The sequence below is a fragment of the Lynx canadensis genome, chromosome E3 (assembly GCF_007474595.2).
Source record: "Lynx canadensis isolate LIC74 chromosome E3, mLynCan4.pri.v2, whole genome shotgun sequence".
NCBI lineage: Eukaryota > Metazoa > Chordata > Mammalia > Carnivora > Felidae > Lynx > Lynx canadensis.
In genome coordinates, this window is record NC_044318.1 from 23,212,168 (window position 1) to 23,233,865 (window position 21,698).

General features: G+C 46.8%; 2 protein-coding genes across 2 annotated transcripts; one reads left to right on the forward strand and one right to left on the reverse strand.

Moving 5' to 3' along the window:
* The first annotated feature begins 4,487 nt into the window (after positions 1-4,487).
* KCTD13 (potassium channel tetramerization domain containing 13) lies at positions 4,488-17,966 on the forward strand. The gene is made up of 6 exons (XM_030300171.1): positions 4,488-5,079; positions 6,386-6,555; positions 14,324-14,413; positions 14,503-14,555; positions 15,216-15,411; positions 17,137-17,966. Exons 1-6 carry the CDS (start codon positions 4,836-4,838, stop codon positions 17,371-17,373), a joined length of 990 nt encoding a protein of 329 aa, XP_030156031.1. The 5' UTR covers positions 4,488-4,835; the 3' UTR covers positions 17,374-17,966.
* Positions 17,967-18,147: 181 nt separating this feature from the next.
* Positions 18,148-21,267, reverse strand: ASPHD1 (aspartate beta-hydroxylase domain containing 1). Its single transcript, XM_030300170.1, has 3 exons — positions 20,275-21,267; positions 18,919-19,032; positions 18,148-18,383 (listed from the first exon to the last, which is right to left on the reverse strand). The coding sequence occupies exons 1-3, from the start codon at positions 21,152-21,154 to the stop codon at positions 18,274-18,276; spliced, it is 1,104 nt and encodes a 367-aa protein (XP_030156030.1). The 5' UTR covers positions 21,155-21,267; the 3' UTR covers positions 18,148-18,273.
* Positions 21,268-21,698: the final 431 nt, after the last annotated feature.

Sequence of the window (21,698 nt, forward strand, 5' to 3'; positions counted from 1 at the left end):
CTCTCTCTCTCTTTCTCTCAAAAATAAATAAACATTAAAAAACCCTCCAATAATGATATTTTTACCTGAAATATATAAAGAACTTATACAACACCAAAAAAAATCTGACTTTAAAATGGGCAGAGGACCTGAATAGACATTTTTCCGAAGAAGACATACAGATAGCCAACAGATACATGAAAAGATTCTCAGCATCACTAATTATCAGGGAAATGCAAGTCAAAACCACAAGGAGATATCACACCACATTAGTGAGAATGGCTAATATCAAAAAGACAAGAAAAAACAAGGGTTGGCAAGGATGTGGAAAAGAGGGAACCCTCGTGCACAGTCATTGGGAATGTAAATTGGTGCAACCACTGTGGAAAACAGTGTGGAGGCTCCTCAAAAAGTTAAAACCAGAAATACCATATGATCTAGTAATTCCACTACTGGGTATTTACCCAAAGAAAATGAAAATACTAATTCAAAAAGACATATGCATCCCTATGTTTATTGAAGCCAAGGGGTTATTTACAATAGCCAAGATATGGAAACAATCCAAGTGTCCACTGATAGATGAATGGATAAAGAGGATGTGATTGATATGTATATTCGATGGAATACTATTCAGCCATACAAAGGCAAGAAATTCTGCTATTTGTGACAGCATCGATGGAACTTGAAGGCACTATGCTAAGTGAAATAAAGAAAGAAAAACACCATAATATTTCACTTATATGTGGAATCTAAACAACAACAACAACAAACAAAACTAATAGAGACAGAGAACAGATTGGTGATTGAAAGAGGCAGGGGTTGGGGTAAGGGAAATGAATGAAGGTGGTCAAGAGGTACAAACTTCCTATTATATGATAAGTTCTGGGGATGTAATGTACAGCATGGTGACTATTTTATTTTATTTTTATTTGAGGGAGGGAGGGAGGGAGGGAGGGAGGGAGAGAGAGAGAGAGAGAGAGAGAGAGAGAGGAGGAGAGGGGCAGAGGCAGAGAGACAGAATCTTAAGCAGGCTGCATGCTGAGCACAGAGCCAGATGTGGACCTCGATCCCATGACCCTGGGATCATGACCTGAGCCAAAATCAAGAGCCAGACACTCAACTGACTGAACCACCCAGGCACCCCAACATGGTGACTATTTTTAAAAGAAAAATATTTTAAGGAAAATAGTATCTGAAAACTATGATAATTTACTTCACTTTTAAAATCAATATAAAATATAAGAAGGTTTAAATCACAAGAAGACTGACACTGATCTTATACAAACCAAAATATCATACTGGTATTATTTTTACATGGCAAATTTAAATTTAAAGACATTGGATTATGCCAAAAGCTCTTCCTTTATCTTTGAACTGAGGCCTTTTCTTATCTTGTACTATAATAACAAAGCCTATTACATAAATATACTTTTCAGTGCACACTGAGGAAATCATATATAGTTTAACAATTAGTTTAGACATGTTTGTTTAACTAGATTAGATATTTCTAGAGTGCACACATTCAACAGAATAATTCCCTAAAGTTTTCCAAGAGAAGAAAATGGACAGCAAAAAAAGTGAGAGGTAGCTACTTAAGGCTATAAAACTATCACTCTAAAAGGCTAATTCATGTTTTTCCTGCAAGGAGAAGGAAAACAGTTTAAATGTTAAAAAAAAAAAAAAAAAACACATTTTGACATAATACACACACACACACACACACACACACACACACACACAGTGATATTCCAGCCTATTTAAAAAAAAATAAATGAGGCACTTGGCAATGTAATACAGCTATACAATTAAAAAGTCAGCATTTATTAATCTCCAAAGTATGGAAATGAAATAATCACCTATGTTAAACAAAATAACTTCTCTCTCTCTCTCTCTGTCTCTCTCTTTCTTAGGTAGGCTCCACATCCAATACGGAGCTTGAACTCACAATCTTGAGGTCAAGAGTTGCACACTTTACTAACTCAGCCAGCCAGGCACCCCATAAAATAATCTCTCCTTTTGACAAATAAGACAAATAATCTCCTCAGGAGACTTTCTTCCTTTTTTTGTTCTAAGGTACCTCTCAAATAAATAATCTTGTTAGGGGCCACTGCAATTCTAAATTGTCCCTAGTGAGACTGTGTCAGAGAGATAAGGGTACAAGTTAGTATAATTGTGAGAAGGAAGCAGGTATTTGGCCCAATCTTAGTTGAGACAAGGATCCATAAGGATGCTGTGCAACCTTGCATCTGCAGAACTTTGCCAAAGGCCAATTTTCATTGACAGGGACCAGAGAAAATGTCCTGATTCTGGTCAGAAGAAATGAAACAAAGAAGTTTGCAGGGACACAAACAAACCTGAGGAAGAAGACCTTATAGCAATTTAAAATGGCAATCTGCTGCAAAGTTTATCCAAAAGACACTGGTCCGAGGATACCTTTTGAATTTCATAGCCTCTAAGACTCGTTATAGTACAGACTTATTGGGCATTGGTTGATAGAGTGATTTGTCTGGTTTATCCTGGTAATAAATGACACTCCAGCATGCTAACTAGTTATATGACCCCTGAGTGGTTGGCATCTCCAGCTTCTTAAAGGGACAAGTGACATTCAATCATTAGAGTTTGAGCAGTAACAGGTTTGTGATGACCTTAGACATCCAGCACTGTGTACCTGTCCTTTCCCTAGAAACGTTTCCTGTTATAGACAAATGGCATTCAAAACACTAGACAGGAGGTCAGACCATAATAGCAGGTATAAAAAGCCCGATAACAATTTTACCAAGGAAAAATAAAAATCTAATTGGATAACCAAAAAACCAACGGGGACATTATACCAAGAAAAACAAAATAATCCTAACACATAAGGGTCTTAACAAAATATTAGAGCTCAATATAGTGAGAACTTGGCTCCTGGTCATGGACAGGATGGCACCTCCGAGACACAAGGGATCTCAGATGTGTACATTATTACTAGAGTGGAGGGTCCCAGTCCACGGTGGTAAGGGCTTTAGCTGAATCTCTGTGGGTTCCCCATTTCTGACAATGCCCTCCAGCCAAAGATCAACAGGAACACACCTGTAGTTAAACGGGCGATGGCACACCATGGGGAACCCCATCATGGACATCTCAGCAAGCGTGTGTTAGGAAGGACTTATTTATTACAGGATTTAGGCTTGTGTTGGATGATTTTCAAGGAGGGTTTGAGAAACGGGAGATTTGCACTAGGTTGGAAGTTGTCAGGAGGTAGGGATAATTCTTTTTGGTTATCTTAATAATTCTTATCTAGAATTTAGGAGGAACAGATCAAGGATTAAAGCCGTACTTGGTAAAAAAATAAAAAGGCAGTCACTCAAACTGGGGGGGGGGGGTAGAAAGAGTTATGTTTGGTCATTTTTGTGGTTGGGACAATGTTCTTGTTTTTGTGTTCAGACATGATTATGAAACGGTCTTTCTCTCAATCCATCAGAGACTGCCTTTGTCTGATGTTGGGAGTTCTGTGAAATTGTTTACGCTCAAAAGGACAACACCATAGCCCGGCTGACAGTGCTAGGCCAGCTCCTGGCAATACCAAGGCTTCTAGAGGGAGGGTGCCCACCAGCTCTCAGCTGTGATGGGCTGCTTTTCTCTTTTTCACCAGCTACACTTGTAAAATCACAATCGACAATCCCTTCTGGTAAAACATGAACTCTTTGGGTCACCCCAGGCCCCATTACTCCCCAGTGCCTTACAATGGCCCACCCCACTCATTTACACTCCCGTCCCCGGGCACTGAAATCTGCACCCCTCGCTAAGCAAAAAAGGAACCAAGCCCAGAGAGAGGTGGCTTGCCTAGGATCACTCCGTGAACTGGGAGCATGGTGGAAACTACAACTCCGTTTTTCCCTGCTAGACATTAAAGGCCCATTATTAAATCTCTGAAGTAGCAGCTTCTAGAAGGAAAGTAGATTCAGTCAGATAAAACACACGCTCTTGTCAACAAGGTGTTCCGATCTTATTCCTTCTTTCTTTCAGGATTGGCTGTCTCGTGACATCAGCCGGGATTCTGAGACCCTTGCCTGGCTGCGGCAGCCACCCTTGACATTCATTCTGCTCCTCAAAACCACCAAGCGCGTTCTGGCCTGGAGTCTGTCTGTGTTTGTGCCCTTCCCACAGCCCGGAACTCTTGTCCCTCACACCTCCACGTGGCCGCGTCTTCTCTGCTTCGGCCCCGCATCACCTCCTCAGGGACGCACTCCCTCTAGACCTTACCTACTCACACCCTGCATGCCCTAGCACTCCTGTCACCTCCTCTAGAAGGCCACCTCACAGCAGTCTCTTGTAAGAGTCTCCCTTGGTGCTTTGTTCGCAGCTCTTCTCAGTTTGTCAAAAACGCGGCGATGGGAGGCGGGAAACCTTGCCCTTCACGCCCACGAAGCGCTCTGAGGGCAGAGACCCAACGACGCGGAGGAGACCTCGTTTTCCACGGCAGACTCGCGACCGGGGGGGAGGGGAGTGGGGGGGGAGGAAGCCTCCTACACTCAGGGTCCCGGGCTCGCGGAGGGGCGCCCACCTTGCACAAGGCCCCGCCCCGCCATAGGCGGAGCGCTGTCTCCCAACCGGGCCCAAGGCCAGCACGCATGCTCCGCACCGCCGGCCCGCGAGGTCGGGGGCGGGACCTTGAGGCGCCTGCGCAGTTGCTCGGCCCCGGCTTCCGGGCGGTATCGGCGCGATGGAGCGGAGGGCCAGTGCCGCCGAGTAGCGGCGCCGTGAGGTCGCGCGGGCCGGGTGGTGTGACCCGAGGGCTTGGGTCTCCGGGTACTTGGGAGCCGCCGGAGGGTGCGGAGAGAGCCTAGGATAGCCGTCCGCCGCCACTCCCCGGCATGTCGGCCGAGGCTTCGGGCCCGGCGGCGGCCGAGGCCCCGTCCCTGGAAGCGCCTAAGCCCTCGGGTCTCGAGTCTGGCTCCGCCGCCTACGGTCTGAAACCGCTGACCCCGAACAGCAAGTACGTGAAGCTGAACGTGGGCGGCTCGCTGCACTACACCACGCTGCGCACCCTCACGGGACAGGACACCATGCTCAAGGCCATGTTCAGCGGCCGCGCAGAGGTGCTCACCGATGCGGGAGGTACGCCGCGCCGCCCTCACCTGTGTGGTCTTCCAGATCCCCGTCTGCCTTTCTTCGCCCAGTCTCCTCCTACCCCCTCTCTTGTCTCTATCGTCCACTCAACTCTTATTCACCTCCCTCCAGCCCCACATCCCGTCTTATCTCCCCTTTCTCATCCATAATCTCCCTCAGTCCTTCACCCCCTGCAAATAACCAATGTTTATGGAACATCACTTCCCCCCCGCAACAGGTGCTACGGTTGTGATTCAACATGTCACTTCAGAATTTTTATTATCACTTCCCTCCAATTCTCCCACCCTTTACTCCTCTGCCCAAACGACTTGGGAACCAGCCCTTCTGCTAGCAGCGCCCTTCCAGGCAACCTTCAGGTTCCTTCTAACTGCTTAGCCTCATGTTTGCCTGTCTACCTCAGCACTGCTAACCACCAGCCGGGAGGAGTTGTCTGTTAGCGTGTTCCTGTAACACAGGTCCCTGTACACTCTAGGGATTCATCTGTAAATGCAGATTGTAGAAAAGGGCTGCTTTGGGTTTGCCAGGGACACCAGAATGGAGGGTGGACAGTTCTCTTTGGCAGGTGAACCTTATGTTCTTGGAGTGTTGCCTTCAGGGTTGGACACACATGCCCCGGTGGAACCTTAAAGTTTTTGTGAGGGGCGGGGGGGATTTAGAGGGATATAACAAGGATTGTAAGAGCAGGAGAATTAAAATTTCAGAGGTGGAGTTCAGTCTTCAAATATCTGAAATTGAAGAATGGATTTATTCAGCAATTATTTGTAAAGCGCCAGTTAGTGCCCGAGATACTTTGGTAAATGAATCAAACAAGATTAGTCTTGTGGACTTTACTTTTTTTGTGGGAGCAGGAGGAAAATAATGAGCAAGTACACATGCAAAAAATACATGTAATTGCAGATAGTAATAAGTTCTATGAATAATATAAAGGTTAAAATGGTAGTGAACCGGAGGATGGGGTAGGCATTTTAATTAAGTAGGATGGTCAGAATTAACACCAAAGGTTAGAGTTTGTTGATACGGTAATCTGTAATAACTTTCTCCCGGTGAGAGCTTTTTCAACATGGAACAGACTTGGAAGGGAGTTAATTCTCTGTGTCTGCAATATGTTGTTAAAAAGGGGCCTATGGGAGAACTCACTGGAGATTTTTAAAAGGGATGTTCTTGGGGATGGCAGCGGTCTGAGACAGATCAGTATTCAGACTCGAAGAGGGAAAATCTGTTTTTCATAAAAGTTTAGTAGCTCCGGAGCCACCTGCAAAGCCAGCCTTCCTCCTGCCTCTCTCCACCCCACCAGGTTGGGTGCTGATTGACCGGAGCGGCCGTCACTTTGGTACAATCCTCAACTACCTGCGGGATGGGTCCGTGCCACTGCCTGAGAGTACCAGAGAGCTGGGGGAGCTACTAGGCGAAGCGCGCTACTACCTGGTACAGGGCCTGATTGAGGACTGCCAGCTAGCACTGCAGGTGAGGGTCCCTGGGTCCCACCCTATGCCCATGTCCCTGGGAGAGCTGCTCAAGCAGTTAGATACTAGGACATTAAAAAAAAGAGAGAAGAGGCATATGGGGTACTGTCCAGAGATGCTGCCTGTGGCCTGGCCGTGACTGGTCATGACCACAGAAAATTTGGGGGTGCTTTCCACTGTATCCCTGCTGCCTCAAGAAGGACCTCTTTCACCACCTCATGCCAGGACTAATGCAGTTGTTAAATAACTGCTCTCTCCTTGCTGTTCCTACCTGGCTAATGGAGCTCTCACACTAGCACCTGAATGATGGTCCTTAAACACAATCCCAATCTCTTCTCCTCCTTGCTCAGAAATCTTAAATAACTCCATGTGCCACTAGGAAAAAACAAAAACAAAAAACTAATTTAAACTAGAATATAGTGACCTGTGTGATTTGGTTCTGTCCTGGGAGGCAGCATTCCACCTCCAACCAGGTTTGGTTTTTTTTCCTTTTCTTAACTTTTTTTTTTTTTTTTTTTTTAAATAGCGTTGAAATCCTAGAAGCAGAACTGCTCCCAATACAACAGGTTGGGGGTTCCAGAGCCCCAACTGCTGGGCTTCTCTTCTATGGATCTCTTAGGATTCTGAGGAGATAGAAAGCATAGCCAGGACCTGTGGGTTAAGTGTCACCTCTCCCACAGCTCACTGAACGACCTTGATTGAATCAGTTCCTACCTCTGGCATTCTGTCCTCATGTTCCAAAAGATAGGGAAACAAGAAAAATATGTACAGTGTAGTGAGTTTTACATAAGCCTTTTATTCTGTTCTACTTTTACAATGTTAAACATGTCCTTTCTTTTATGATACAATATTAATAGGAGATAATGAGGTTTTTTTTAATGCCCTTTATGTGTTAAAAAGTGGCAACTACTAACAACTTTCTGTTGTCTTGGTGAATACTTACTGGTTCTGGAAACCCAAAAATATAGAGTTCCTTTGGGCAATATCCATGTTTTTCAAACTGCATCCCATAGAAGAAAAAATGCATTTTATACTCACATATATATAACTTAAATAAGAGTTTTATGAAAAGATACTTTTAATGAAATACACACCGATATATTCTGTTCTCTTTTTAATGCTTTTTGGGACCCATTAAACTTATTCATGACCCACTAATGAGTAACCACTTGCAGTTTGAAAACCATTGCATTAAATGATCTTGAAAGTGGGTTCCTGCTCTGTAGTTCTACATTTATCCAGTGTTACCTCACACCCACTGTGTGTCAGGAGCAATTCTGCTATCTATTTGTGTGTACATCTTGTACCTCCTGTTTGACATAAAGGAGGGAAGTTGGGGATGCCTTCGAGGTCAAAGAGCCAGTAAGCCGCAGAGCTCAGATTCCCAGGTGCAGTGCTTTTTCCTCTGTACTCCAGCTGCCTCCTTTCCAGGTTTCCCTGACACCATTCCCATCCTCACCCCACTCAGAGTTTTCTTGTTTGCCTGGAGGTTTTGTTTTTGTTGTTAAGATTTGGGTTTAGAGAATTGAGTTCATCATACTCCTCAATGTGTGGTACTTAATCATTATTGGTGTATACAAATCTTTTTACTTTTTCCCTGTCATTCCCAGTCCCTTGCCCATTTCCCTTTGACCCATAGATAGCCCTCCAGTTCTAATGTTTTGATACATACACTTGGATTATGTTTGTACCCTTGAAAAGCTAAAAGCATTGTTTTATATATGTACGTTTTAAATATCCATAAATGGCATTGAGCTATTTGATTGTGTTTTCTGTTTGAACACTTTTTTCAAGATCTATTCATGTTGCTATATGTACATTTAGTTCTTTACTTCTGACTGCTGCACAAGAATCTATGGCTTGTATTCACCATATTTTATTTATACATTCCCCTGAGGTTGGAGACCTAGATTGCCTCCTACTTCCTTCCCCTACAAACAGTGCCACCTGCCACTGTGAGTGTGGATCCTGGGCCAGGGTTTCTCATGTTTGGGAGTGGAATTGCTGGGTCACAGAACACATACAAATAAATTTCAGCGAGTATCATCAGATTACTCTCCCCATTGACTGTAGCACTTTATACTCTTGATCAGCAATGCATAAGGGATCTCGTTTCTGCATATTCTCAACCACACACAGCATCATCCAGTGTTCTAATTTTGCAAATCTGATTCGTATGGAGTGATCTCATTTTAATTTGCATGCCTCTGATTACTAATGAATTGAGCATCTTTTCATATGCTTAACTCACTTTTTTGGTTTCCCATTCTGTGAATTGCCTATTCATATTCTTTACCAAATTTTCTACTGAGTTTCCTTTCTTTTTCTTGTTGCTTTGCAGAAGATCCTTGCATATTTTAGTTTAGTTCCTGGGGAGAATTAAGCCCTAAGGCATATATTGTACATAATAAGTTTATTCTCCTCCTGTGCAGCTAGAATGGTACTATTTGCTTATCATTCTTGGAAGAATTGAGAAAATAGTTACTCAAATTATTTATTTGCTGGGTTTGTGATTTGGGTGAGGAATCCTAGTTGAGAAAATCTGTTTCAGATAATTTCTAGTCAGTTTTAATTGTGGCCAGTATTTTCTCTTGAAATGTCACCTGTCTGTGGCATCTGTTGTTGAATAGAAATCCTTGATTTTTTTTATTATAAATAACCATTTATTATTTTTAAAGCAGTATATATATATGTATTGTAGAAATTTAGAAAACACAGATAATCAAAAAAAATAAAAGCACCAAATATTCTTCCGGGTCTATTCGTGTGTGTGTGTGTGTGTGTTTGCCAAATTATGGTCGTGCTGTATGTGCTGTTTTGTAGTCTGGTTTTTTTGTTTATTTGTTAATAATTGCCATCTTTCCATGTCAATAAAATTTTTTCTTATCTAACATCCAGGGTATACAAATTCTCCATTTGTTCCAGAAACATCTTTTTTTTTTTTTTTTTTTTTTTTTTTTTTAATTTTTGGGAGAGAGACAGAGCATGAACGGGGGAGGGGCAGAGAGAGAGGGAGACACAGAATCGGAAACAGGCTCCAGGCTCTGAGCCATCAGCCCAGAGCCTGACGCGGGGCTCGAACTCACGGACGGCGAGATCGTGACCTGGCTGAAGTCGGATGCTTAACCGACTGCGCCACCCAGGCGCCCCTAGAAACATCTTTTATAGCTGACTCATCTAAACCAGGATCCAGTCTAGATCTTTGCATTACATCTGGTTATTATGTTCTTTAAGTCTTCTTCCAGCCGAAAACCATCCCTTTTTTGTTCATGCTGACTTGTTAAAGAGACCACCAGCTGTCTTGCACAGTGACCCACTTTCCAAATTTGTGTGGTTGTTTACCTGTGGTGTCATTTGGTTTGTTACTCTACCCTATTCTGAGTTTTCTGTGAACTAGACTGTAGATTTAAAGACTTGACACTAAACATTTTGGTTAGAATACATTGTAGGTAATTTTATGTATTTCATACTGTGTAATATGAAGTGACCCATAATATTGTTAATATGACCCATCATTGGTAATGCTCAGAATTGGCTCCTAGATTCAGATGATAATGGTCAGATCCCTCCATTATAGTTACACTTCCTTCGTGCCAGCTGTAAAGCAATCTGTGTAATGTTTATGCACTGTGTGAATGGCAGTTATCTATCAACCACACACCAGTTGAGAATCCTTACGTGAATCAGTAGTTTCATTAGGGTTGTGGAGTAATTATAATTGTTATTATTCCTTCAACATTATGAGCTGGGGTTATTTGTAAAGTCACGTTTTCCGTTGTTAACTGGAGAAATTCTTGATTTTTTTTAATGTTTATTTTTTTTGAGAGAGAAAGAGAGAAACAGAGTGTGAGTGGGGGAGGGACAGAGAGAGAGGGAGACAGAATCCGAAGCAGGCTCCAGGCTCTGAGCTGTCAGCACAGAGCCTGATGCGGGGCTCGAGCTCATGAACTGTGAGATCATGACCTGAGCCAAAGTTGGCTGCTTAACTAACTGAGCCACCCAGGCTTCCTGTGAAATTCTTGATTTTTAATGTCAAATTCCTCCCCGCTCCTTTATTTCCCCCCTTAATGGTATATCCTTTCAGGGTCTTGCTTAAAAAGGTTTTTTGTTTGTTTGTTTTTTCCATTCTACATCTTTTATTAGCTTTATGGTTTTATCTTTCATATATGGGTCTAAATGGAATTCACTGTTATAAATGTAAATTATGAAGGGATTTAACTATTTTTTGTCCTCCATAGAGTGAACTAGTTTTCCCAATGCCACCTACTAAATATTCTGTGGTAGCCAGTGTCCAAGATGCCCACCTGCAATTCTTCCTCCTTATTCATGCTCTTGTTTAGTCCCCTTCCACACTGAATAGGGCTGACCTATGTAATCAGTAGGATATTGCAGAAGTGATGGTGTGTGACTTCTAAAGCCAAGTCATAAAAGACATTGCCATTTCTGCCCATCTCGGGTCACTCACTCTGGGGGAAGCCAGCTGCCACACGAGGACAAGGGAGGTTCACTTGGTGAGGAACTGAAGCCAATAGCCAGCTTCAGCCAATAGCCAGCACAGACTCCCAGCCATATGGGTGAACTATCTCAAGCAGATTCTCTAGGCCCAGTCCAGTCTTCGGATAACTACAGCCCTGGCCAATGTCTGGACTCCAACTTCATGAGAGACCCTGGGCCAGGACCACCCAGCTAAGGTGATCTCAAGTTCCCAATCCACCGAAACTGTGTGATAATAAATGTTTATTGTTGTAAGAAATTTGTAGTAATTTATTACCCAGCAATAGAGAACAGATTGGGTATCTGGAGTGGGGTTCTGTGGTAACAAAACTCTAAAGTGTAGGAGTGGCTTTAGAACTGGGAAGTGGGCACAAGCTGGCATGGCTTTGAGGAGAATATTAATAAAAGCCTAAAGAGCTTGAGAGGGTCTGTTCACAGAAGTCTGATGACCTTGGAGTAGGCTGCTGGGATGACAATGTTACTGGAAACTGGTGTAAAGGGGATCCTTGTTATGTAGTGGCAGAAGTTTAACAACACTGTCTCCTACAGTAATGTAGAAAGTGGAAAATGTACCTAATGATCTGGGTGGTTAGCTAAAGAGATTTCCAGAAAGAATGTTGAAGGTGCCACTGGGTTTATTGTTGCTGATAGTAAAATAGAAGAGGAGAGGGTAAGCAAGAGGAAAAACAATTGAACACAAAGGAGCCAGGTATTACTGGGTTTGAAAGTCCCCAGCCTTTCCAGGTAACGCATGATGTTAAAATTAACAAATGGCTTCCAGGCAAAGATCAAATATAGGGCATTCTCAGTAAAACATGATCTAAAGATGAAACTGAGGATATGATTGTAAAATCCTTTGTTAAGACTTCAGAAATATCCAAGAAGATGCCTCAGAGAACCTTTGAATCAAATAATAGTGCTTCTAAGAAACTTAAGGGTGTTACCCCTCAGCAGTCTCAGCACAAGCCCAAAGTAGAGGACAGCTTATCTCACGAAGATTTGTGGGTGTGGCATTTGTCTAATGAACTGAACCCCAAGACTCACAAGACACCCATTAAGTTTTTAAGAGAATTATATTGGCAGAAACACTGCCAGCTTGGACCAAAAGTGACAGACCGTGCAAGACCTTTGGACCCCCAGAGTTCTACTGGCAGGAAACCATGGAGCTGCAAGCATGGATTATCTTTCATGGAAAAGGAAGGATGACTCAGGGCAGAGCCAAGAGCCATAGAGAATCATTTCTGAATAAGAGTAGGCATCAGAAAGAGCTCCCCGTATTCATCCAACTGGATTACAGAATTGATACGAAACAGTGACCTCCGTGTGCCACCTACCTCCTCCCCAACCGTTTGAACAAGAGTGCCCCGGTGATTGTGCTAATGCCTGTTCCACCACTGCATAGTAGGTATATGGGAGAGATGAGTGGTCTCTTTAGTTCACAGGTCTTCAGATAGAGTGGAAATGTTTACGGAGCTATACTTAAGGAACTACACCTAAGGAGCCTCATCCCAACCTACACTGACTTAGATAACAAGATTCTGTACTTCAAGTGACGCTGAAATGGGATGAGACTTTGGGGGATCTTGGGAGGGAGGAAGTGTGTTTTTCAATGGGAAGGAGTTGAATCAAAGGAGCCAGAAGGTGGCCTGTAGAGTTAGTTAGCCTCCAAGGCAGTCCCTGGTGATTCTTATTCCCTAGTATTCATTCTTTCATGTAGTTTCCTTCCACACTGAACAGAGCTGACAAAACTAGGTCATGAAAGACACTGAGCCCATCACCTTGGTCTCTCGGATCATCTGCTCCGGAGAAGCCAGCTGCCATTTTGTGAGGACACGCAAGCAACCCTATGGAGAGGTCCAGATGACAGGGATGAGATGTTTCCTGCCGACAGCCAGCATGAACTTGCCAGCCATATGAATAAGCTTTCTCAGACACAAACCGTCCAAATCAGGCATGTCTTCAGATTCCTGCAGCACTGGGTGACATGACTACAACCTCAAGGGAGACCCCTATGCCAAAACGACCCATCTGAGCCACTCCTGAATCCTTGACCCACAGACACTAGGGTAATAAATATTTATTGTTGATTTAAGCTGCCAAGTTTGGAGATAGTTCATTACACAGCAATAACCAATACATACTTCATACTTGCCCCCACTGATATGTGGTGTCCTCTTTATAAATATGTTTTCATATATATACCAGCCTGTTTCCAAACTCTCTGTTGTGTTCCATTGGTTTCTTGTTTGTTCCCCCAAACCAAAACCACACTGTTTTCTTTAGTATGGCTTTGTAGGATACATTAATATATGATAGAGTCAGTCTTTTGGTTCTTTTTAAAAATTGACCTAAGTAATAGACTTTTATTTTTCCATGTTAATTTTAGAAAAAGTCATATGAGTTTTTTTTCTTTTAATGTTTGTTTGTTTGTTTGTTCGTTTGTTTTGAGAGAGAGGAGAGGGGAGAGAAATTCCAAGCAGGCTCTGCGCTTTCAGCACGGAGCCCGATGTGGGGATCAAACACACGAACCGGGTGAGATCATGACCTGAGCCAAAACCAAGAGTCAGACGCTTCACTGACTGAGCCACCCAGGTGCCCTAATTTTTAAAAATCTTCTGGAATTTCTAGTTAAGAGATCTTCTGGTTGAGAGAGGTGAGAGGGGTTTTGGCATAAAGATTCTTAAAGACAGGAAAGAGGAAAGAAGCCCATGTATCTGGTTTTGCCTCAGACCTCATCCCACCCAACCAAGTGCATTTATTGAACAGACACTGAGCATCCACTGTATACCAGGAATTCCCTAGGTGAGAAGAGACCAGATCATAAGCAAACATACCCCAAAGTGAGAAAATGTGAAGAACTAAGAGCCATGAAGAATGAGCTGTTAATGTGAAAAGGAAGTAGAGGAGCCTACTTTACTCTAGTAGTGGTCAGGGAGCTTCAGGAATTGGACCAGCACCCTCTGGGGGGTACTGTTTGAGTTATCTTAATGGTATGAAGGGGCCAGCCATACATACAACAGTGTAGACCATTCCAGGCAGTGGGAACAGCAAACACCTGGGTGGGCACAAGGAACAGCCATGGGTGGGGCTGAAGCCCAGCAAGTAGGGGAGAGTGGTAGAGATGAGATCGGAGAGGTTGAATCCTGCAGAGCTTTGTGGACCACTAAGGAGTCTGAATTTTTTTCCCAAAGGCAACAACAACTTTTGACAGCTTTTAAGTGGGGGAGTGAGTGACCTTTGGTTGTGCTGTTAACCACCTTCCGCTTCTTCTCCAGCAAAAAAGGGAGAACCTGTCCCCGCTGTGCCTCATCCCCACGGTGACATCTCCCCGGGAGGAGCAGCAGCTCCTGGCCAGCACCTCCAAGGTGAGGCCCCTGAGCCCTGTAGGGTGGAGGCCGGGGGCCTCTCCTTGCAGCCTGACCCCCACCCTTCTCCATGCTCTCTCCGCCAACAGCCCGTGGTGAAGCTCCTGCACAACCGCAGTAACAACAAGTACTCCTACACCAGGTGACCACCACGGGGCGGGAGGTGCACCGGGTGGAGTCCTGAGCTCAAGCACACCCCAGGTCTGGGCCCAGGGGAAGGGACAGAGGGACAAAGAGAAGGCCTGCCTAGATCAGGGTTCCAGCTCTGCCACTTAGCCACTGGGCACTTTGGGCAGGCCATTTTCATTCCTGAGCTTCAATGTGATCACCAGTAAACAGGCTTGAGGTGAGGATTAGATGATAATGGCTGGCGTTTACTAAGTGCTTTTCCGTAACAGGCATTGCTGTCAGTGCTTCACACATATTAACTCCCATCATCCTCACAGTCGTTTGAAGTCGGTACTATTGTGATCTCCATTTTACAGATGAGGGAACTGAGGCACCAAGAGGTGAAGTAGCTTTCCTGGTGTCATTCAGTTAAAAAGCAGCTGGTCTAGGACGTTAGGTGAAGCAGCCCAGCCCCAGAGCCTGCACTGGGAGCCACTCCGCTGTGCTGGGATTTGCTCCGCAGATGCTGGTCCTCCCTGAGGCCCGCTTAGCCTGGCCCCAGGGGTGGAGGAAGCTCCCTGCTGGGCACCAAACCCCTGGGCAGGACCAGAGTGCTGGGTAGGGGGGCCCCTAGGCTAGGGGAACAGCGGGCAGGAAGCCAGTGTACTGAGGCCTCCTGGCCCCTGGTCCTCAGCACTTCAGATGACAACCTACTTAAGAACATCGAGCTGTTTGACAAACTGGCCCTGCGCTTCCATGGGCGGCTGCTTTTCCTCAAGGATGTACTGGGGGACGAGATCTGCTGCTGGTCCTTCTACGGGCAGGGCCGCAAAATCGCCGAGGTGTGCTGCACCTCCATTGTCTATGCCACGGAAAAGAAGCAGACCAAGGTCAGAAGGGGTTCAGAGTCTGATCAGGGAGGGCTGTGGTGGTGGGCAGCACCAGGACCCTGGACTGGACAAAGGCAGCTCAGCAGACCAGGCAGCGGAGAGTCCGTTACTGGGGGCTAGGAGCTGCAGTTCCAAGTTCCAGGGTCTTTTGTAACCTTGGGCATGTCACCTTACTTCTGTGGGCCTGTTTCTCTGCCATGAAATGAAGGTGTTGGATTACAGTGGGATTCTTTACCTAGGCCATTTGGGTCTCCAGGCTATCTGGAAGTGGTTTGCAAGTTTGGGAGTGTGTATGCATCTTTCCATTTAGAAAGACCATAGTTGTTAGAATCTCAGAAGGGTCCATGACTCAAAATAGGCTTTTAAAACCTCAGGACCTTAGAACACACAGGTCTCTTAGAACAAGTGAGTGTATAATTCCTGAGTCATTAACATGACAGTCATCAGCAGATAACTTCCTGAGCACCTACTCTGCACTAAGCTTTGCACCAGGCTTCAAATCAAGGTGAATGAAATGTCTGGTTAAGTACCAGCCCTTTGTCATGGCATCTACTTCCTTCTGCCCTTGATATGAGGGAAGAGCCTCAGATACACCCTCTGAGCACCCAGTGCTATCTCATACCTCCCCACCTTTGTACACACTGTCCCTCTTCTTAGACTGTTTCCTCAGCCCCGTCTGCCTAATGAACTTGTGCTTAATCTTTAAGACGCAAGTCAAGCACAGCTTTCTTTGGGACACCTTCGCTCATGAACTTTCAACCCCACAACCCCAGAGTTGATCATACTTCCTTCTTAGCAGACTAAGCAGGCAGGCAGAGGCGGAGATAGGGGGCTGTCACACCAGCAGCAAGGGGTTAGCTTCTTGAGCGTAGGGGGTCTATCTTTTCTTCCTATCTCTCTAGTACTAGACAGGCACTTGCCACACAGCGAAAGCTAGGAAACATTCATTGAATGCATGCATGAATGAATGAGTGACCAACCCACCTTCTAAGAAGTTTCCACTGTAATTGGGAAAACAAGATAAACCAGTAATGAGAATGCAGCTTGTTAAGAGTTAGTTATATCCCTCCAGGCCACACAAAGAGACCCTCCATCACCTCCTCACTTCACTCCTTTCCACTCGCTCCACTGCCTCCCTCCTTACTATACTAAGTGCACTCCTGCCCCAGAGCTCTTGCACTTGCTGTTGCCTGTTCCCCAGACTGCTCTTTCTCTGCTTATCCATCCGGCTCCTTCCCTCCTCCTTTGTCTCTTGGTTCAATGTCACCTTTTCCAGGAGACTTTCTCTGAACTCCCTCTCTAAAATTGTAACATTCCTGGCCATGACAATCCCACCCCCTTTTTATTACTTGTATGTCTGTGTCCTCCCCCTAGAATGTAAACTTCCTGCAGATAGAAACTTTGTTTAGTTCACTGCTATCTTCTCAATGTCTAGAACAATGCCTGGTACAGTGCAGTCACTCAGTAAAAATTTGTCGAATGAACATACCAAGAGACTTGGCAGCAAAGGAGAGAAAACAAATAACTCTGCCTGACTTTAGAGCTGGACCTTGAAGGATAAGTAAGACTTTGCTGAGTAAAAAATTTGCAAAGAAGATAGTCCAGGCCAAAGAACCTGTGATTGCAAAGGCTCAGGGGTGTGCCAGTGCAGGGCCAGCTGGGGGAGGGGCACGTCTGTGTATCTGGATCAGAGGGTTGGAGCTGGGGGTTGCTGGCCTTTTGCAGGTGGAGTTCCCAGAGGCCCGGATCTTTGAGGAGACCTTGAACATCCTGATCTACGAGACTCCCCGGGGCCCAGACCCAGCCCTCCTGGAGGCCACAGGGGGTGCAGCTGGAGGTGGTGGGGCAGGCCGAGGGGAGGATGAGGAGAACCGAGAGCACCGTGTCCGCAGGATCCATGTCCGGCGCCACATCACCCACGACGAGCGTCCTCATGGCCAACAGATTGTCTTCAAGGACTGACCTTTGACCTTTCTCCCTGTTTTCCTCCTGCCACTGGAACCCAGTTCCTCTCTCTTTCCCTCCTTTTCCCATACCTTTGCCCCGGCTTTGCTGGCCAAGTCGTGGGCCCATCTTCTGTCCCTTCATCGCATGGTACAGTTCACTGTGGCCCTTTTCCATTCATTCCCACCTCACTGCTAACAGCACGGTACATTCCAGCCCCCTCCCTAGGTCAGAGCCCTTCAGAAGGCCTGCATTTGTTCCCTTATCCCATTCTTGTCCTGTTCTTCCCTCACCAGCTGGTTTAGAGTGATTTAGAGCTCCCTTTCTCCCCTTCTCTCTCTCTCTCTCTCTCCCCCCCCCCCCCCCCCCCCCCCCCCCCCCCCGCTTTTTCAGCACATAGTACACGCCAAAGTGTCAAGCCAGCCCTTACTGAGCCACCTCCCTACTGCCGTGCAGGGTAGTTTCCCTCCCTCGTCCTTCCCCCACCAGCCCCCCCCCACCTCCTTAACTTTGTACTAGGCTGGCCTGGGCTTGCACCAGCTCAGCCATCTTCTCAATCTATTTCATATTATTTATTTTAATTTTCTATTAAATTATTGGAATAAAGTTGAGTTGAGGGTCTGGTGCTGGCTCTGAGGGAGAGGATCGGGGAGATGGCTTGTGTTAAGGAGGTACTTGGTTAGTTGGATGGGACAGGCCAGGAGCTCCTGCCCAAAGCCTTGAACTGGGCTGGTAGCTAGAAAAAGGTAGTCAGGAGTTAGGAGAGGATTTAAAATCTGTATTTCAGTGTTGGCTGGTCCGTTCCCACCCGCAGCCCCACCCCACCCCCTGCAGTGGAGAGGCGGTCCTGGCTACCACTCAAGCCATCCCTGAGTGCAGCATCTCTCCAGCCCAGATGTCTGAGGGGAGCCCCTTCCTTCAAGGGTCTGGTGCGAAGACAAAGTCAAGGGCCTGGCGCTCAGCCCCAGCCACGTTGGGGTGCCAAAGGTCCACGATGAAGACCACTCGAGGCCCATCTTCTGGGGAGCCTAGGGCACATGGGGATGGAGACAAGAGAGCAGCTGACATTAATTACTTATATGCCAGAGCACTCGCCAGGTGCTCCTAACAGCAAACACTTTGTAAATAAGTGCCAGGCATTGTTCTAACCCCTTGTATGTGTTAACTCTTCATCATCAGAACAAACTTGAGGGTCAGTACCACAATTATTCCTGTTTTATACAAAGTAACTGAGGCACAGAGAGATTAAATAACCTGCCCAAGATCACACAGCTAGTAAGTGCCAGAGGTAGGACTGGAACCCAGGTGGTTCAGGCCCAGACTCTTGTGCTGTTAACCACTTGGCTATGCACCTACATTAACTTATTTAATCCTTGCAGTCACCCAATAAAGAAGGTGATCGCCCCATTTCACAGGTGTTTGGGGAAGTTATAGGACTCGTTCAAGGTCATGCAGCTGGAAAATGATGGTGTTAGGACAGGAAGCGGGTTGGGCTTGATTCTGCAGTCTCTATTCCCTTTCACTCAGTCTCTCATCCCTCCTAGCAGAACGGGAGCCCATTACCATTATGAGCCACTGTGTGCAGGAAGGAGTCGTCCACCAGTAGACAGTGTCCTTCAGCCCAGCACTGGGGCTCGCCCCCGACCACCAGCTCACAGCCAGGAGGAATCTTCAGGCCTGTGGAAAGAGACCCCGGCATCCAACACCCCTGCTTCCATCAAATGGGCCCACCCCATTTAGTCAAAATGCAGAATTGCAAGTCTTAAGCACCCCATGTAGTGTCCCTCTTTGCTGTCTGGAAGGTGACCCAAATGTAATTACGACATAGTAGCAGCTGAAGTGCTGGGAGATACAGGAAAGGCAGTGCAAAGCACAATATTTGTTTCAGAGAAAAGGGAAGGCTCCCTGGAGGAAGTGGCATCTTTTCTTGGGCTTCTGCCAATTTAACTCAAGAAGCTACTTAATGTGTGCTTGGCCCTCATTAGTATAATACTGATGGATCCACTTTGGCCCCAGGACCACAACACAGTAGAGTGCTGTGAGGAAAGTGGGCACCAACTCCAATGATGGGGAATAGACCTCCCAGAGGCGGTGTGGCACTTGAAAGTGGAGTCCTGAAGGCTGAGTAGGATTTTTCGAGGAGGTGATAAGGGAGAAAGAGATTCTAGACTGAGGATAGTGTGAGTGTGGCATCTGCCAGGATCAGCCAGAAAGCTCTCATGATTTAACACATGGTGGGAGGGAAGGGGAGGAAGGGAACAGGTGGGAGATGAGGAGAGAAGGAATCTGGACTTGATCCTGAGACCCGTGTGCTTCGAAGTGAAGGACACGTCAAACTGGTAGCACACAAAATGCTTTTAGGCAAAACAAGGTTTTAAGTAACAGCACATTAAATAACAAAAAATGTTTCCTTTTCCATTTTCTTTCAGCTTTTAAAACATGAAGAAGAGAATCTCAGTTTGGTGCTACCATAACTTTAACACCCCACCAACACTGCTCCCTTCTAAAGGAAGAGAGTGGAGGCTTCAGCCTCAGAGAGACTATTTAGCTGGGATTTTTAAAGCTTGCTTCTTTCTTTAAGTTTAAATTTGTTTTTATGAGTCCTTTCTATTTGGAGCAAGTAATACTGATTATCATTGTTCTCTAAAGATTCCTTTTAAATAAGCGAGACAAAACGTAGGGAGAATCAGTATCGAGAAAAACAGTACAGGTGGAAAATGACCATGGCAAAGCTTATGAAGATGGTTCGCAGGTAACTGAAGCTCAGGAAATGCTGCTGTGGGCAACAGGGAGTCATGGAAGATTTCTGAGAAGAGAGGCATGATCAGAACCATAGTGTAGAAAGCTCTGGTGGCAGAGAAAAGTCTGGAGGAGGGATCGTGGAGGCAAAGAGGTTGTCTGTAGGCAGCATCTACTTACCCAGATGGCATCTGACCCGGGCATTGGTGGGCCCACAGCGACCCTCAAGCCGGGCCCCAGGCAGGAGGACAGAAAAGCCAGCATTGCCGAAGGTGTTGGCACTCATAAAGCTCCGCAGCCCCCTCAGTGCCCGATAGGCCCCCGGGCACCGGCGGCAGTTGCTGGGTTGGCACCGGCCTGCTTGGTACAGCAGGAGCTGGTAGCACCCAGGGGCCAGGGGTGGGGACCAGCCCCGAGGCAGAGGAGTTGTCCCTGAGAAGTCCCAGCTCACAGCCCCAAAGTCCCGCAAAATGGCAGGGAAGCTGCTCTCCAGGAGCTCCACATCATGCCGCTGGGCATCCCGTGGCACGAAGGGGACTGAGGGCAGGTCTGGCAGGAAAAGCAGGCCTGGGCGCTGAATGCCCAGGACCCCTGGCCCTCCCCCAGGGCCTGGACCACCTTGAGCTGCCCTCCTCACCCTACCCATGCCCGCCCAGGAGTAGCGCCTAGCATAGGCCCGCAGGCGACGGCTCACTAGGCCTTCTGTCCTGAGTCCTTCCCCCGGCTCCCCAGAGCTCCCAGGGCTTGGCCTGCCAGTCTCAGAGCATCCCCTAGGCCCTCCACTGACACCCCCAGCCCGACCCCCAGCCTCCAGGGCCTGCATGTCTTGGGAGCCCAGACGGTAACAGTACCAGAGGAAAAGGGAAGTGAGGGCTCCAAGGAGCAGGGTAAGGGCTGAGGAGGCCAGGGGCGATGGCCACGCAGGCATGATGGGCAGGGAGGCCCTGGCCAGGAGGCCTGGGGCATCTTCCAGACCCCAGTTCCCCTGTCCCCCCAGTTCTCCACCGGTTCCCTCTGTGGCTGCTCCAGGGTTACCCCCTGGGCTGTTTCCCCTCCACATTTCCCACTCTTGGTTCTGTCTCCTTCTGAGGTCTTCTCTTCACCTTCTAGCTCCCTCTTTCTCACCTCCTCCAAATACCTCCAATCCTCCTTTCTCTTTCTTCCCTTCTATCTCTCTCTCCTTCTACCTCTTTTTTCTCCTTCAACACTCTCCTCTTCCTCCTCCCCCACCCCCTCTCCTTTCTCCTTCCGGCAGTTTCCTCTCTCCCCTTCAGCCTCTCCTTTCCCCACTCTCTCTCTCTGTCTCCCCCTCTCCTTTCTCCTCTCTTCCCTCTCCTCCCCGCCCCTCTTTAAGCTCTCCCTCCCTTCTAGCTTCCCCGGACAGCAGTTCCTACCCCACCTGGACCCGCAGCCCCGGGAACCCGCAACCAGTCGTCCTCCGCAGCGGCTTCTCTCTCTCCTTCCTCCCCCTTCTCCCCTCTGCCCTGGCTTCTCACTCGACCCGACCCGCGGGTCTTCTCTCCCTCTCTCTCTCTCCTTCTCCCTCTCTCTCTCTCTCTCTCTCTCCCCCCTCCCTCCCTCTCTCCTACTCGTTCCTTCCTTGG